The sequence below is a fragment of the Tiliqua scincoides genome, chromosome 4 (genome assembly GCF_035046505.1).
Source record: "Tiliqua scincoides isolate rTilSci1 chromosome 4, rTilSci1.hap2, whole genome shotgun sequence".
Lineage (NCBI taxonomy): Eukaryota > Metazoa > Chordata > Lepidosauria > Squamata > Scincidae > Tiliqua > Tiliqua scincoides.
In genome coordinates this window covers 50,298,437-50,315,778 of record NC_089824.1, presented here as the reverse complement: position 1 = coordinate 50,315,778, position 17,342 = coordinate 50,298,437, and the positions used below count along the sequence as shown (strand labels likewise).

Here is a 17,342-nt window from a genome sequence, read left to right as displayed (position 1 = left end):
CCACTGTCATAGGGCAGCACATAGGATCAGGCTGTTAGATAGGTGGTGCTATATGCCAATTATACTACAAAAGATTATCCAGGGGTGAATAATGTATTCTGGCAATGTGGCAGTAGGGTTGATACATTTATACTTAAAGGTGGCTCCCACATCCAAAGGGGAAAACGCGATTACAGAGTAAAGAATATTGTATACAGGATACTATATAAAGAGTGTCCCCTGACCCCATTATAGTACCTTTTTATTTCCATAGTAGCATGAGTGTTTCTTACTTAACTGAAGAACCAAATGTGCAGGCAACCAGCCTGCACACTACTGAGAGAACAACAGAAGCAGAAACTTACCAGCTTCCCATTAGTCACCCTCTAGCATGCAGGCTGGTTGCCTGCATGTTTGGTTTATTCAGCACAACGAGAACGTTTAAGCAAGGAACACTCATGTTGCAAATGCTACTACTGAAATAAAAAGGTACTACATACATAGCCGCCTTGAGTCCCTTCGGGGAGAAAGGCAGAGTAAAAATAAAGTTATTATTATTTATTATTACATAAATAATGGGTACACAGGGAGAGGTGGATCACTGAATCCACAGATACTGGATTTGTGGAAATGGGGGCCTGCCTGTATATGGTAGAAACACCAACTTTTGTGAAGAACTTTTGAAAGAAAGTGACTTATACCATCAATAGATTGATAAGATATGCAATGCCAAAAAGACCATCAGTATACATCCTGGAGTTTGGACAACACTACATGAGACAGATGACTTGCACACTGCTTATGAATCTGATTACTGCTGTAAGGATTACTGTGAATGTCCTGGGAAGAAGGGGCAGACCAAAAGTACAGATGCAGTTATATGTCAGCATGTGGTGCTTATGAACAAAATTATATGGACAAAACTTATTGGGAAGGGACTCTGATGACAGTGAATCAATCACTGTGGAGACCTTTCATAAACTACTAGAATATAACAATGTCAGCTGAGGCTATAATGTAAAGATGCAGCACACTGATCAACTCAATTAGGGTAACATTTTACACTGTTTTGTTAGGCTTTGTCAGGACAGCAGGGGAGGATAGCCCTTGCCTTCCCAATAGCAGAGTGTCACGGGAGCACAGGGAGATAGCACAAGAAGTAGGTGATCCCAAACAGAGCCAAAGAAGCAGATACAGGCTTGTTTGCTGCAGAAGCATGTATTGGTAAAAGGAGAAGGCAGAAGAGTAGTCAGTCAAACGGTCCAGGAGTCAGGGATACAGTCACAATAAGGCAGTCCAAGAACAGACACCAAATGTGGGTTGCTGTGGTGGAGTTTCTGCGTGTTGTGCTGACACATGCTCTGGTGGAGTTTCTGTCGTGTCGTGATAAATTGTGAATAGGGAGGATGGAAAAAGAAAAAATGGAGAATATGTAGCAAAACGACTATTAGTAATATAAAAACTGAATGAGGATTGAGTAGATTGGATATTTACTAGATTCTATTGTTGGATGTTTGGAGATAAGGGATACAATACTCATTTCTGTGTATATCTTTTCTGACTCAAAAATTGCACACCATTTAGCAGTCAGTATAAATTTTTGACTTTCATTTCAGATAATACTCTTGCTCCTAAACATTTTTAGCAATTAAAAATTTCACACATGAAGAGTAAAGAACATCTTCGCTTCTCCTTGCTTTTAAAAAAATTTTTAGAACACAAACATTAAACACATGAAATGGGAAGGCGGTTTGAGAAAGATTTTCTTCTGGTGCAGTACTTTTCATTATACTACATTCAGCAATAAGCTCCCAAGGGGAGAAAAATATCCAGTGGAGTTAAGGAATGCAAGTAATGTGAGATGGCTGTAGCCCTATGGCAGAGTAGCCCTGTGACAGAACCCTGCAATGGACCCCCCACAATCACCACACACACAGCAATCCCTGCCCACTGTGATAGGTGTAATGGGCACTGTTACAAGTAGATTACTCCTTATCTAGATATCCAAAATCTGGGCTATTCAAAAAATCCAGACATTTTAGTCCTAGACTTTTTTTTTTAAAAAAAACTTTCTATAGTGTGAACACACTAGAAGTTCTTGAGTTCATTCCCATGTACAGTGCAGGTACAGGGTGTAAGTTCTCTCTGCTCCATGATGTGCAACCGTGCAGACATCGTTGAAAAATGTCAGATGCCTGCAGACATCCATATGGGTAACTGTGAAAAGAGCAAGCTTTTTTCATTATTTTTATGCAATTATTCCAAAATCCAGACAAATTCAATATCCCGACACCTTCCCACCCTAAGCAATCCAGATAAAAGATACTCAACCTGTGCTAGTACAGAGATTTCAGGGCTGGGCCTGGCCAGGTAAGCCGTTAATCAGTGCTTAATTTCTGATACCGACCATAGACATAAGAACTGAAGAGCCCCTCTGGACTGGTTCAAGGGCCCCTCTAGTCTAGCATCCCCTTTTGCACAATGGCAAACCAGATGTCTCTAGAAAGATCACAAGGAGGACATGAAGGCCATCTCCCTTATTCAGTACTGCACAGACCCCTTTGAATACAGAGATTCAACTTTTAGCCAATGCGATTAAGTCACTGAAAGAATTATCTTTCAATGAACTCCTTTCAATGCCACCTAAGCAAGCGGTCATGACATTTTCTGGCAGAGAACTCCAGAAACTGCTCTGAGAAGAACTTTCTCTTACTTGTCCTGAATCTACTGCCCATCCATTTTATTCAAGGAACTCCTCATTCTAGGATTATGGAAGTGGGAGAAAAAGTTCTCACCATCAACTTCCTTTATACCATGCATCATTTTGAATATCACCCCAACCCTGGAGCTGGGAAAATGGTGGGGATCACTGTGCAACCATCAGAACAATCCTGACCCACCTCTGTGCCTTCATGATTGGAACAAAGGCTGGGGCTCACCCTATATGCAGAAGGGCAGAAGCACACTTACAACAAACAAAAATGAGGAGCCCTGCCCAAATCTAACAAGTCTGTAAATGATAAAGAATTTGAATCCAGGATTACTTTCCACTGATACCACCCTCCTCAGAGTTTTAATACCTCCTTTAGAGTTGTATTCTCTCTATAAGGGACTAACATTTTCCCCACTAAACCACAACAGTCCTGCTATTTATTCATTTAGGCTTTCCTAGAACTGAGCGTACATGCTGGGAAATGGCTTAAGAGTTGAGTGACAACTGCTTCCATTAAGGAAGGCTATTAACATGATGCATTGTCTGGGTATATTACAGAATGACTGTCATAGAGGAAAACTCACCCTTTTGGTCCTGTTTTATTTACAAGACCAATTGCAGCTTTTGTTTTATATAGACTATTATTAGCATGTGGTCTTTTGTGGAAATTTCAAACAGAAAAAATTCCACAAATAGCAGAACATCTAAAATGACAAGAGGGATTCCAATTTAGAGAATGCAAATACTGTAGGTCTTCCTCATGCACCAATATTTGCACCCATACAGGATATTTACAATATACAGAAACCAAAAAGTTTGCAGTTTAAGAGTTATGTAATAAAAACCTGGACAAACTTTAACTATCTGTTGTATCTGTATCACTATCATCAACTAGATGTGCAGATATTTAAGGAGTAATGGTCATCTTCATGCTATGGAAAGCTTTATCTGCCGATTTATGCATATCAAACTGCTGTTAAAAGGCAGGAAAGCAAGCCAGTTCAGTTTTTGCTTTTCAGCTAACAAACCAATTACTGCTAATCATACTGCTAATCATACTGCTAATAAAAATGTTGGAAGTAGGTATTTCAGCTTGAAGAGTTTGGAAAACCTATAGAAGGAGTACAGTGGTAGAATATTCAGGGCACACAGGAACACACCTTATTCATGCACTGAAAAACTACCTCAATGCACAAAAACACAGCATTTTTGAGAAAGTTTAGGGTAGCTAAAATAGGATGATGACTGCATTAACTCCCCTATTTAATGCTACCCTTGGAGAGTGGTGTGCCTTTATATTTAAAAGTCAACAGCACGGCCTTAAGAATATGATCGATATATGAGCACATGAAGCTGTATGAATCCGAGCTGGGACATTGCTGTACATATCCAATTCAGTATTGTCAATGCTGACTAGCAGCAGTTTTCCATGACAAGCAGCTTTCCATGTATCTTTCCTAGCAGAGCCTTATGTCCCGACAAAAGGGGCATAACCTTTTGTATGCACAGTGTGCTCTACCTATGAACTATAACCTTATACCACAAATTACTATCAAACACAGTGGAATTTACTCCCAAATACGAGCTTAGGGTCAGGCTGTAACTTATGGAAGATAAGCAGAGCACGAAAAGCACACAGGACAGCAGTCGTAACAAGTAACTGTAGTTATTTAGCAAATACAGTATACACTACTCATCAAGTACAACTACTGCTAAATTATTCAGAATCTAGCTCTGAAAAGGCTCTGTTTGTTTCAGACACAATGAAGAAGCCACAGAGTTAAATTAAAAGCTTTGCCACTAAGTTACTTCTAGAGCACAAATCAGGCTATTGAAAGAGGAGTCAGGTGGTGTTTCATGGCAGGCTTTCAGTATTTTGTTCTGCTCTTGTTTTCATGATAGTGAAATCAACAGAACACAAGGAAACAAAGGCCGTTCAGATCTCTTCATCTTGAGGGCTTGAGCAAAACATGTGATTAATGGATCTGTGTGGGAAGTTGCTTAATACCTGTTAGAAATATTGATACAATCGAGGAAAACAGATTGAGAAAGACTTAAGTATTCACAGCCATACCACCTCCTTATTGCCTATGACAAAATTCTCCTATTGCGTTCAACTAATTTATTCATCACTAGAACCTATAGTTAAGTCCAATATACTAGCCTACACAGGACTGATCACAACAACATACTGGCATACCCAGAACTGATCACAACAAAGAAGCAATACTGCATCGCACGCTGCATCAAGTATTTTCTTAACAATGTTTTACAGAGTCATTCCTCTAATTGTACTGTAAAGCAATGTGCAAAAGTTTTGTTTGCCTATGTCTGATAATCTTTACCAAACTGCATTAGAAAAAGGTCTTTTGGCATTCAAAGCCTTCAGAACCAACTACACGGGACATTTTGGCACCGACAATGACAAGAGACTAGGAGGTTTCTCCCACCACTCATTTCAATGATCCAAAAGAAGCCATGTGAACAAAGGAAAATAGGTATTTTTTTTAATTTTGGCAGTCAGCTCTACTCCTGAAGAGACAAGCTACTTTTAAAAATGAGTTGATTTGTACAATACCTTAATTAGGTGCTATACAAAAATTAAAGAAAGGTCCTTTCCATAGGCTGTCTGGTACAGCAAATGAAGAGCTGGAAAAAGGAAACAAGAATGGGGGCTTGCCTCTCCAGAGATTTGAGCTACTTGCTAAGAAAGTGCAAGCTGAGCATGTAAGCATGAGCTAATACAGTGTAGGGACTAAGAACCCAATCTTATTGCTGGCAAGTGCTGGCACAGTGGCCACTGCGCTAGTGCTAGGTGTTGCAAAAGTGCTGTAAAGTGCTTTTTGACACCTGGAGAGTAAGCAGTACCAGCAGGAAGACCTGCGGGCACCACATCCAGCCCAACATGTGATGGGGCAGGTAAGTGATATACTAGGCAGTGGAGGGAAGGTGGAACAGGAGGGGATGTTTGGGGGCAGGGATGGTGGAGGAGACCCCATGCAGTATCCTAATCCCTGTCCCAGGCCTGAAAACCTTACATGGGGCTACTTGGTACTGTGTCAGTGATTTAGCTGGCACATATTCAAGTAGCCCCCTTTAGTAGGCTGAGGGTTGACCTGGGGTAAGGCAGCTGTTTTCAAACTCTCATGGAAAGTTTGCACTGCTGTAAGACCTTGCAGGGGCAGGGGGGAGGCAGCTGGGGCAGGAGGAAGGCAGCAACGCGATTCCCAGGATCGTGCTTCTCTGGAGGGCTGCAGGGACTGGGATGAACTCACCAGTCCCTGCAGCGGCCATCCTGGGGCGTGGGGAGCCCTGTGCGAGCATCTGCAGGGCTCCCCAGCTCATTAGAAGTGAAAGTGGAGCGATCACACTCCACTTCCATTTTTGCTGAAGTGGAGGCGCGATCGCTCTACTTTCACTTCTAACAAGGTGGAAAGCCCTGCAGGCGCTCGCACCGGGCTCTCCATGCCCCAGGATGGCTGCTGCAGGGACTAGTGAGTGCATCTCAGTCACTGCACCCCTCCTGAGCGGCGCGATCCTGGGGATCGCATTGCTGCCTCCCCCTTCCCCCCCCCTTAAGGGAAAAGAGGCCAGGGCCTTTGAAGCCCCAGCCTGAAATGCCCCAGTCTGAAAACCACTGGGGTAAGGGAACAAATAGTCCCTTACCCCAGGGAGACCTCCAGCCTGCCCATTTTCAGCACTGGATACAGCATAGGCCTGGTGGTTCCACTCTGCCAATGCTGAATGGGATAGGTTGCCCGGCGACAATCCTGCCCCCTACCTGGAAGCAAGTTCCATTTAACTCAATGGAGTTTATTTCTAAATAGACATGCATAGAATTGTGCTGTAAGACTGAGCTGTTAATCAGCACTTCCCTGGTTCGAAACTTGCCTCTGCCATGAACTCACTAGTTGGCCTTAAGCAATGCACAGCTGCAATGTGGGAGATATTTATGTTAAAGGGTGTTTGGAAGAATTACACTTAGCTAATATGCTTGAAGCATTTTGCACACTCTAAAGCACTATACAAATGCCAAGTATTCAAATACTTATTTGGTTCAGGGTTTAAGCCTCCATTTTCTGGGTTTATTCAAGTTTAATATATCTTTATACATCTCAAGTGCAGTTCCAGTCAGAACTGTGACTATACAATATAATAAATACAAACGAATCTTTCACTGAAGCAGCCATCTCTCCCGCTGCAGTTTTTAAAAAGGACAGTTTAACCAGAGGTCACCACTCATGCCTGCCATCCTTACAACATGGTCTTGTTATGGGTTTTCCGCTTCTCAAGAGCAGCACAGTTTTCTTTGTCTTGGAGTAGCTCTGTACGATGTACTTATGTCACCAGCCAGGGGAAAGAACTTTCCTTTCTGAGGGATGAAAACAGACTTGGAGGAACTTCACAAGAACTCTGAGGGAAACTATCAAAGCCAAATCGTACACTAGCAACTCAGTGTCAATAGCACCATTCCGATCTAACAGTCAATTTATTTTTACAGAACAAAAGCAATTCCTGGCAAGCTGGTTACAGATAACAGAGGCCCAGCTCACTATACAGAATTCTCTGGCATTCAGAGCTCATCTGTGTTTTTCTCTCAGAAGAAAAAAAAAATCAGCAGACTATATCAGGCTAAGTACTGCTAGAATAGAGAAGCCGGGCAAAAGTGACAGCAGTATTTCAAATTCTACTAACAGTTCAGTTCTCTACCTCTGAATGCCTAAACATGAAGCATGCTGTTCATAGTGTACAATGCATAATGTGTACCACCCAGCATATAAGGTTTTTTCTTGACTTACAACAAACTGAGAGCTAGAATTATTGTGAAACGGCTATGAACTCCACTTGGATCCTTAAATTTAGCTCTCCTTTACAGAAACCGGTCTAGCAGCAATCATATTCTTGCAGAACTTGTGGATGTCAGGAAAAACAGGCTAAAGCTGTATTTAAACTTGAATGCATTTTGGTCCATGATAGCAGAGGAAAGCATTATAGTCCTGCTGCTTTTACATTCTGCTGACCAGTATAGACATACCAAGCCTATCTTAGGCCTGCCAAACCTTTGCAAACCTCTGTGGTACAACCCAGCAATAGTGTGCAAATGCATGTTTACACAATTTTTAATAAGACTATTGCATGTGAATATATAAATGTCCATGTATTTGACAGCAGCTGAGATCAGTAGTTATGATGTTAAGTCATAGCACTGGAATGTCATTATCTTTACCACAGTCCTTTCAAGGACATGTTTAGTGTGGCTGTAATTCTGTGTTCAGTAGAGATGCCACGAGTACTGCTCCAAAGATGCTATGGAGCCATATAAACCACTTTGTGAACTACTTTTTTGCTGAAAAATATTCTTAATAATAATAATAATAATAATCCCATGGGAAAATAATAATCAATACAAATGAATTAACTGCTTAAAATAAGAAAAAACACATCGGAAGGAAAAAAGCTAACATGAGTTTACTGCATTAGACAAAGACTTACAGTAGTAATTAAACCTTTCAAGAATTGCATTGAGGAAGGAGTAAGTAGTTGGTCAACTGGTTCTAACCATGATGAGTGGCAAGAGAAATAGAACACATTCAAATACAAGCCATCTTTTGTCTCTTAAATTCTTGGAAGAAAAGGAGTTAGCATCAATACAAAATGTTACTAAAAGCCTGTATATTTTTTTCAAGTTTACAAACTAAATGGTGTAGCAAACTCAAAATGCACTGTGTCTATTAAAATCTTAATGAGAGAATGAAAGCTTCTCTCCAATCTTAATTGCTGTGGTTGGATGTGATTTGGACATCCAATGACTTGGTGTGGCTAGGACATCTTCAACCAATACACTGGGCAGCAAAAATGCTTTTATAGCAATGTTTCCCAAACTGTGGATGGAAATCCACAGGTGGGTTGGGACCTGATTGTTGGTGCATAGTGAAACTGACACTGACAAGCAGATAGCTGACAAGGAAAATGCATTGAGCCCTATGGAAAGTGAAACTGAGCCACACGTGCACATTTACTTGCAAGAAAGCAAATGTGCCTTGGCTCTAATTGAAGGAGAGCACAAGGCCATCAAAATGTTCCTGATTGTGAAGCTCAACAAACAATCCAGAAGGAAGCCCTCCCCCCCTCCTCTCAAAAGGATAAGGATAAAAGGATAAAACAGAGGCCTGAGTGGCTGGTAAAGTGAAACTTTTTTAGTCTTGTAAAGCTAGGCGGGTCCCGATAGAGTGTCATTTGAAAAAGTGAGTCCCACTAAAATGTTTGGGAACCACTATTTTATAGTCAAGCTGCTAAATGTGAAATAATCTTCCTTTCTCAAGACATAACCTGTACAGAACTTGTCTGGAGAACAACTCAGTTTATAAGGTAGTACAACTTTCCTTACAGTAATTCATCATAGCTCTTAAAGAAGCAAATGCACTAATGTGTTCCCATTTCTTGTCCAAGACATTATCATATTGGATTATAATATTTCTGGAAAATTAACACATTACCTTTAGGTTACAAGTAAACATACAAGAGAATGTACAAGTAAAAAGCATTATTAAAAAAATAACATGTTCCTTTTGACTGTGAGATTCAGGGTTGTAAACACCTGTGCATGCTGAATGAGTGATACATGCAATTATCATATGTACACCCAACAGTGTTGCACATTTGTGCAATGGGAATTACTAAGCAGCAGTGACCAAACGTACACAATGAAATTGATGTTCAACCTTCTACACAAGTCCCTATCATGTTTGAAGAGACTCATACAGGCATTCTTTCTACCACCATCCTGCCCCTTGAATGGAATGTCCTATTTCATTATTTTGCTGGTCTTTCAACTGAACCAGCTGTAATTTGTGTATTTAATTTTAACTATAGTTTCCACAACATTCACTAACAGGAAGTGGTTTCACTTTTTTTGAAATACTCTCATACATTTAATTTGCTTCGGGATGGGAAAGGCAGGATATAGATTTCTCAAATAATAAATAAATACTGCCACCATTAACCAGGCAGACTAGCTCCCAGTAAGAGCATACTGGATTATACTAATGCAGGGTCTCCAAACCCCAGCCCGGGGCCAGATGCGGCCCACGGCCAGCCTCTTGTCCCCTGAAAGCTTCTGGCCCACTTGGTCGAACATGATCGGAGCTGTGCTCTGGTTGCATCTGGAGGGTGTTCTAAGAGCCAGAAAAGTTGAATGAATGAGCCCATTCATTCATTTATTCACTCATGTAAGTGCCATCTCAAATTTATATACATTTTATATTTAAATTTTTTTCCTGGCCCTCTACACCAGGTCAGATATTTGATATAGCCCTCTGACCAAAAAGTTTGGAGACCCCTGTACTAATGGTTGAGGGACCAAACACAGGCAAACCGAAATCTATCTCAGGAACATAAAACGCAACTTATATTTTGCATCCTATTTTCCTGATAGTGAAAGGACAAAATTTGGTAAGTCAGATGCTGCCCCTACTCCACCAGAATTCTTAAGGCTAACTATTAACTTGGGGGTGGGGAAAGAATATACAATTCTGCTTTGAGCAACTTTCACATTCAATCATGCACTGGTCTGATAAACAGCTATGGACAAAAGGCAAAGGTAGATATTGACACAAAATTAAGTTTATGCACTATTTTTGTTACAAACGTAAACAAATTTCCCCCATTGGAATATGAAAATTAGTTTGACTACATGACAAATGCCAGTGAAAGACAGATCAGAACTTGCTTGTGTTCACTTACGAGTATTTGTGTAATAATAATAACTTAATAATAACTTTATTTTTACCCCGCCCTTCTCCCAGAAGGGACTCAAGGCGGCTTACAACAGATTAAAAACCATAATTTAAAACAAATAAAAACATATTAACACATATAATAAAAAACAGCAGTCAGAATAAAAAAATAGGTAAAAAGAGCATAGAGCAGCAGCAAGTCATAAAAAAATCAGGCCTGTAAAAAATATTAAAAGATGTTAAAAAGATGTTAAAAAGGCCGAGAACTCAGAAGGCTTGCTTAAACAGAAGGGTCTTCAGGCCTTGCCGAAAGGTCTCAAGAGAGGGAGCCATTCTTAAGTCAAGGGGAAGGGAGTTCCATAGCGTTGGTGCCACTACTGAGAAGGCCCTATTTCTCGCCGCCCCGCCCCCCACGTACCACCCTAAGCAGCGGCACTTGTAAAAAGTCCTTCTCTGATGACCTAAGAGGACGAGCCGGATTGCATGGGAGTAGGTGATCTCTAAGATACCCTGGCCCAGAGCAGTATAGGGCTTTAAAGGTCAAAACCAGCACCTTGAATTGGGCCCAGAAATGAATGGGCAGCCAATGCGGCCGCTGGAGAAGCGGACTGACAGGATCGAACCACCTACCTCCAGTAACCACATGGGCCGCCGCATTCTGCACTAGTTGCAGTTTCCGAACCGTCTTCAAGGGCAGCCCCACATAGAGCGTGTTACAGTAATCTAACCTCTACCTGTATTTTTTCTACTTTGTCTTTTGATTCATGTTATCCATTTTTTCATTAAAATTTAATAAATACTCTCACAAACTGAAATATAGAATGATATGTGGCAGAAAACTTTCCATTTCTAAGAACACATTGTTTTATAAAATGAACTGATAATGAATGGAACAATACTATTCATTTTGCTTTCAAAGTTATGATTAATGTTCGGATGACTGTTCCTAGAAATCTCTCACACATGACTCTTTAGATGTGCTAAATAAGTATGTTAAGTGCTTTCATTTTTTCTTTAGAATTAGATGTAAATGCAATTGAATTGTGACTTCTTAATACTTAATGTTTACAAGTATTCTGATAAAAATATTTTTACTTAAAGCCTTGAACTTCTTGGAACAAAACATTTGAATGAAATTAAGGGAAAATGCACTTAAAGAAGTATTTTGGTTCAAATATTTTTGGTATATAGCATGTAAAATTAATGTGTACCATTTTTAGTTTTGTTTTACGAAGTGCTAAATCAATTCAATTGATTTATGTCTTGAAAAGTGTTCCAATTTAAAGTTTTCTGGAAAATTCATATCACTGGGTTATACAAAGATTCAAAGGTTATACAAAGAAATAATTCAGGCTGAAATCAAGGGATCAAGGGAAGATGTAAATAAATTCAAGTCACTCACAGCAGTAGCTACTCAGGAGGTGAGACTTGGCTTAGTCATCAGGAAGTCATTAGCACCTTGTGTATCTCACCCCCTCCCATTCCCACCTGTCCTGTGAAACAGACTGATACTATTTAATATCCCTTTCAATTGCCTCCTATAACAACAGTAAAATGGAGTAAAGTATTTTGAGCATGTTCCAGAGTTAGGAGACAAGAGGGCACCCAGTTGCCAACAATGGTCACAGACAGCAGAGATACATAAATTGCAGAAGATTCAAAACAAAAGCTTTCAAATAAATTTCACAGGAACCACTTTGTAGTCAGGAGGAAATGCATTAACTCAAACACTGCACTGCAGTTTGTAGAAAATCACTGTAGAGTGATTGTAAGAGATTGTAGAAAATCATGAGAAACAGAGCAATGAAAGTAAGAGCTCCAGTCAAACCACGAATGAACATGCTGCTCAACTCATCGATAATTCTTTTGCAAAGGGAATAGTACAACAGTATCTATGTTTATACTCCTTCAGGAGTGAAGAGGACACATAATGAAGACCTGACAGAGGATAGCCCACTGGCAGGTAACAAAAATGTAAGAAATAAACTTTTCATGCCCTCCTTTACTACCACATTTTGTAACTCAGCTACTAGTTTAATTCATTAAAAAAAGGCTCTAATGAACTAAAAGTATACGATGGGGGAAAAATCAGGGCAGAATACTCCATGAAGTGTGTAATCTCTTGCTAAGTGAATGTCTGGTTTAATCAATTGGGAAGCCCTCAATATATCAGAGTGAACAGGTGATGCAGAGTTGGAACCATTATCTAATAAATATTTAAAGAGGCATAAATACTGCATCATAGCTTTCATTCTCCTATATTACATATGTAAATAAGGCACAAATAATGCAATTCACTCAGGAGAGAAAGGAAATAGTTGCATGCAAGTAATCCAATCCTGTTTTACTGAAGTGCTTTCATGTCTTTAAAATTTGACTTGTGCAATAAGAATCAGAGAATTTGATTAAATTCACTTTATTTGGAAGATGGCTGCACTTTAGATATGATCCTAATGAGAACACAGTTCTTTCAGGCAAAAACAAAAATTGGTATTCTTTAACACTACACTGTCACAAACTACACAGTTAAAAAAACGGTTTTTAGCTAGTTTAGGAAGCACATATGGATTACTGAAGTAGTATGCAATTGTTATAATTACTGCCATCTATTTATCAAATTATCATCATCTATCAAATTAACACATTTCCTTTGTAAAGAGAAATGCAAACCACAACACATGAAAACATTCAAACTCATATAGAGAAGTTTGAAGATCTATCACATACTATTGTAATGAGGTGAGCTGCATCTCTGCACTTAGTAACATAATCCATTATATGAGGGCTGGCCCACCCATGAGGCCAACTGAAGAAACTGCATCAGGCAACAGATTGGATGGGACACCCATCTCTGTTTACTTGCCTCCACTGCTCCTCCTTCTCCTTCCACCCTTGGAAAGGAAAGGGGGATGGAGAGTAAGAGTGCTGAGCTAAAATACTGAAGAGTGAAATGAGTAGAAGCTGGCACATCATCAGCTTGAGGAGGTAGCATTTTGTATGCCGCCTCAGTAGGTCTTGGGCAAGCCCTGTATTATTTAATATGGGGGGGGGAGCTTTACAATCTTAATTCCCTCCACTCCCATGTTCACCCCTATTAAATACAGTATTGCCATTTATGGGGGAAAATTGATGGCTACTGAACGAATATCCAATTTGACTGTTGAGATGGAGCCCAATACTTTATGCACCAACCCACAATCTAACACAATGTGTGCTTGGAACTGTAATCACTCTTCAGTGGGAGTACGTTCCAGCAAATTTACTTCTGAGTAAATACGCTTAGGATTGTGCCATTTTTTTCAGTCAGCTAAAGCAGACAAACAGTGCCACTTCCTTCCTTTTCCAATCCAGGGACCAGAGGTTGACATATTATGAGGTAAAAGAGGAGGTAACAACAGAGAGAAACTTTATCGGAGTTTCAAAACCGATAAAGGGGGAGGGAATGAAACAGAGTGGGGGAAGGAGGTCTGGTCTAGAGGGTAGAGCCTCCATTTGCCTGAAGATAACATCCACAGGTCAACAGTTCGAGGCCACCGGCACTGTGCAACCTTGAAGCAGCTGACAAGCTGAGCTGAGTTATTCCATCTGCTCTGAGCGTGGGAGGGTGGAGGCCAGAATGTAAAACCAGATCAGAGTGAAACATCTGGACTGTTGTGGTTCTTGAAAGATAGAACCTTCTTTCAATTATAAAAATCCCTATGGGGATTTAATCAGCCTGCCTATGTAAACCGCCTTGAATAAAGTCTGAGGAGAAATCTGACAACCGAGAAAGGCAGTATATAAATACCTGTATTATTATTATTATTATTATTATTATTATTATTATTATTATTAAGGTGTGACAAGGGTGGGCAGAACAATGGTGGGGAGAGACAACTCAAGGGAGGGGGCAGGGTAGCAACAGTCAGGAAAGTCTTTGGAGCCCAGATCTACTGGGCTTCCCAATGTAGAGCCCAGTTCTACCTGCTGTAAAGCACTGGCAGCTAGGCACAGTATTGCATAAAACCAAACACACTCTTAAATCTCTCTAAAATAGTTTAACTATAGAACATCATTGCAGAAAATTAGCATCATTGTACTTAGGTTCACACTGGAATGGAAAGTGTCCTAGGTGTAACAAAACTTACTTCTGCAGCAGCTGTAGCCCCACAGCTCTGTCCCTGAGCTCCTACGCATTCTTCATGGTAAGCGGATCTACATACCAAAGAGCTACTGTAGCAGGCCAGTTTTCTGCCAGACCTAACACTGTGTTACAGAGCGTCACATATGCATTCCTCATCCTAGCATATAAGGCTTTCAGTAGCACCAGTAGCCACTCACCCAGCATCCCACACGGGCATTGAGTCCAGGTGAGAAAGGAAAATATAAGATCTCAGGAACTTTCTGGGCCCCCTTCTTTGGTTTGGGCCCTCTTTATAACCCTGGGCCTGGGTACAAATCATCCCCTTAACCCCTCCCATGGGTCCTGTAGAACAACATGTGGCATGCCACCTCCATCATCAAGAGGTCCTGGAGGCATCCCTCTAGCAACCATTTTAAACTACTCTATTGCTGTGTGTGTGCAAACAGAAGTTAAAGGTTTTCAGTGGCTGCCCTTGGCAACAGCATGCCTACACTTAGACAACAAACAGCTCATCACGATCATGCCATGCCAGAACAGTGCCCAGTCCGCCGGCTGCAGCAGCCAAGCCCACATCACCACTACTTTCCCCCTCCTGCAATTCGACAGCAGATCAAAGCGCCGGCATTCATTCGCCTTCCTTATAGCCCATTCATATTTTGGTCACGTGTCCCCTTCTCCCCAGAAGGACTCGCGGCTGGAGTTTGGCCAGTATTCAAGTCCAGAGAAGAAGGCAGCTCTGGCAGTGAGGTGCCCAGTTAAATCGCTCAAGGGAAGCAGAAGCAGTGGCAGCTCACAGCTTTCCACCTCCTGGCAGCCCAGTCGTATGCAAGTCTACTCAGAAAGTAAATCCTGTTATAACCAGTGAGGCTTACTCCCCTGTAAGCATGGATAGGATTGCAGCCTAAGAACCCCATCCTATGCATGCCTGTGATGGGATTTACTTCGGAGTAGACACGAATGGGATGGGGCTCTTAGACTGCAATCTTGTCCACACTTCCTGGGCTTTCTCCCAGGAAAGTGTGGATAAGACTGCAGCCTAGGAGCCCCATCCCATGCATGTCTACTCAGAAGTAAATTCCATTATAGTCTATGCGCTTTCTCCCAGGAAAGTGCGGACAAGACTGCAGCCTAAGAGCCCCCATCCCATGCACGTCAACTCAGAAGCAAGTCCCACTGCGTCCAACGGGGCTTCCTCGCAGGGAAGCGCGGCCAGGCTCGCAGCCCAAGTTAACGAGCGGGGTCCCTTCGCCCTCCTCGGCGCGCCGGGTACTCACCGCCGTCCAGCCTGACGACCTGGGGCAGGCGGTAGGTGCTGACCAGCAGGTCCAACGGGACGGAGACGGAGCTCCACTTCACATCCTTGAGACCGGAGCCGGGCGAGGGGCCCGCATCCATCTTCCCGCCCTGCGGTGGCTCTGGGGAGGGGGAGTCGGGCGCCGCCTCGCAGGGTCCTGCGGCTGCCAGAGCAGAGCGGAGCGGAGCGCGCGCCTCCGTCAGCCCCTGCTGCGGTCGCCCGGAGGAGCCATGGCGAGGTGGCCTAAGGACGGGCGGGCTCCCCCCCGACAGCTGCCGCCGCTCCGCCAAGCCCCCGGCTGCAGAGCGAGCGTGGGCTGCAGAGGCGGCTGCTGCTCCGGGCGCTTCTGCTGGCGGCTCCAGCTGGCCCAGGAAGCGCCATCCCAGCGCGCACTGACTAATCAACAAGGTGCGGGAGACGCCTGCGCACGCGGAGCGCTCCTCCTCCTGCGCTCCGTGGAAAGGCTGTCCGGCGCTCCCTCCTTCCCGGGCGGCGGGGAGGGGGGTCCGTCTGGGCTTGCGACTGGGAAGCCTCGAGCAAACTCTGGCCCTCTCGCTCCCCCCTCGGGCCGCTCCGGCGATTGCAAGCCTCCCATCCCGCGCAGGCTGCAGCCCCGGCTGCTTTGGCTTTCCCACGCTCCGGTCTGTGCAACTCACTCAGTGCGCGAGGGCGGGTGGGTCGGGACCCGCTGGGTGGGTCGCGAGCCATTTCCAGGTGGGTCCCCATTCATTTCAATATTTTATTGCGAATAGATCTGACATGGTATGTGACTGCATTTGGGGAGTTGTTACAGATCTATATACTTTTCACAGGCTACTATGTATATCAGTGATTTCCAGCCTTTTTCATCTCACTGCACACTGACAAAGCACCATCAGGAGTTTGGCAACTGACAAGGCACACTATGCAGCCAGTGGGGGGGGGATCACATCCCCTATTGGCCCTACTAATAAATGACCTTCCCTCACATTCCTGTGGCACACCTGTGGACCTCTTGTGGCATACCAATGTGCCATGGCTGAAAATAGCTGATGTATATGCTTTTAACAATGATAGTAAATGGGACTTACTTCTGGGTAAGTGTGAGTAGGATTACTGCCTAGAATCATTAAAAATGTTCCTGCTTGATGATGCCACTTCTGGTCATGACATCACTTCTGGTGGGTCCTGACAGATTCACATTCTAAAAAGTAAGTCCCAGTGCTAAAAGTTTGAGAACCACTGTGCTAGAAGATATGCAATCCTGTCCTCACTTTCATAGGAGTAAGTCCCATTGACTCTCATGGAACTTACTTCTGAGTAGACATGCATAGGTTTGGGCTCTCAGTCAGGAATTTCAGCAAGTTAAGCTGGAAATAACTCCCTCTGGAGTAAATGAATGGAAACACTAAACACAGTTAGAGTTGCCAAATAGAGTAGATAATTTTTATGGCTGTATCCCTAAGTATGATTGCTTGGGAGTAAACCCCATATAACTCATAATTGTCTCTGGGGAAA

The 17,342-nt window shown here is 42.6% G+C and overlaps 1 protein-coding gene across 1 annotated transcript in view; it reads right to left on the bottom strand.

Moving 5' to 3' along the window:
* The window catches only part of GAREM1 (GRB2 associated regulator of MAPK1 subtype 1), a 122,241-nt gene extending 106,027 nt beyond the window's left edge, over positions 1-16,214 (bottom strand). The window contains exon 1 of the mRNA XM_066625105.1: positions 15,826-16,214. Coding sequence (XP_066481202.1) covers positions 15,826-15,946 — 121 coding nt within the window. The 5' untranslated portion in view covers positions 15,947-16,214. The remainder of the gene's footprint in view (positions 1-15,825) is intronic.
* Positions 16,215-17,342: the final 1,128 nt, after the last annotated feature.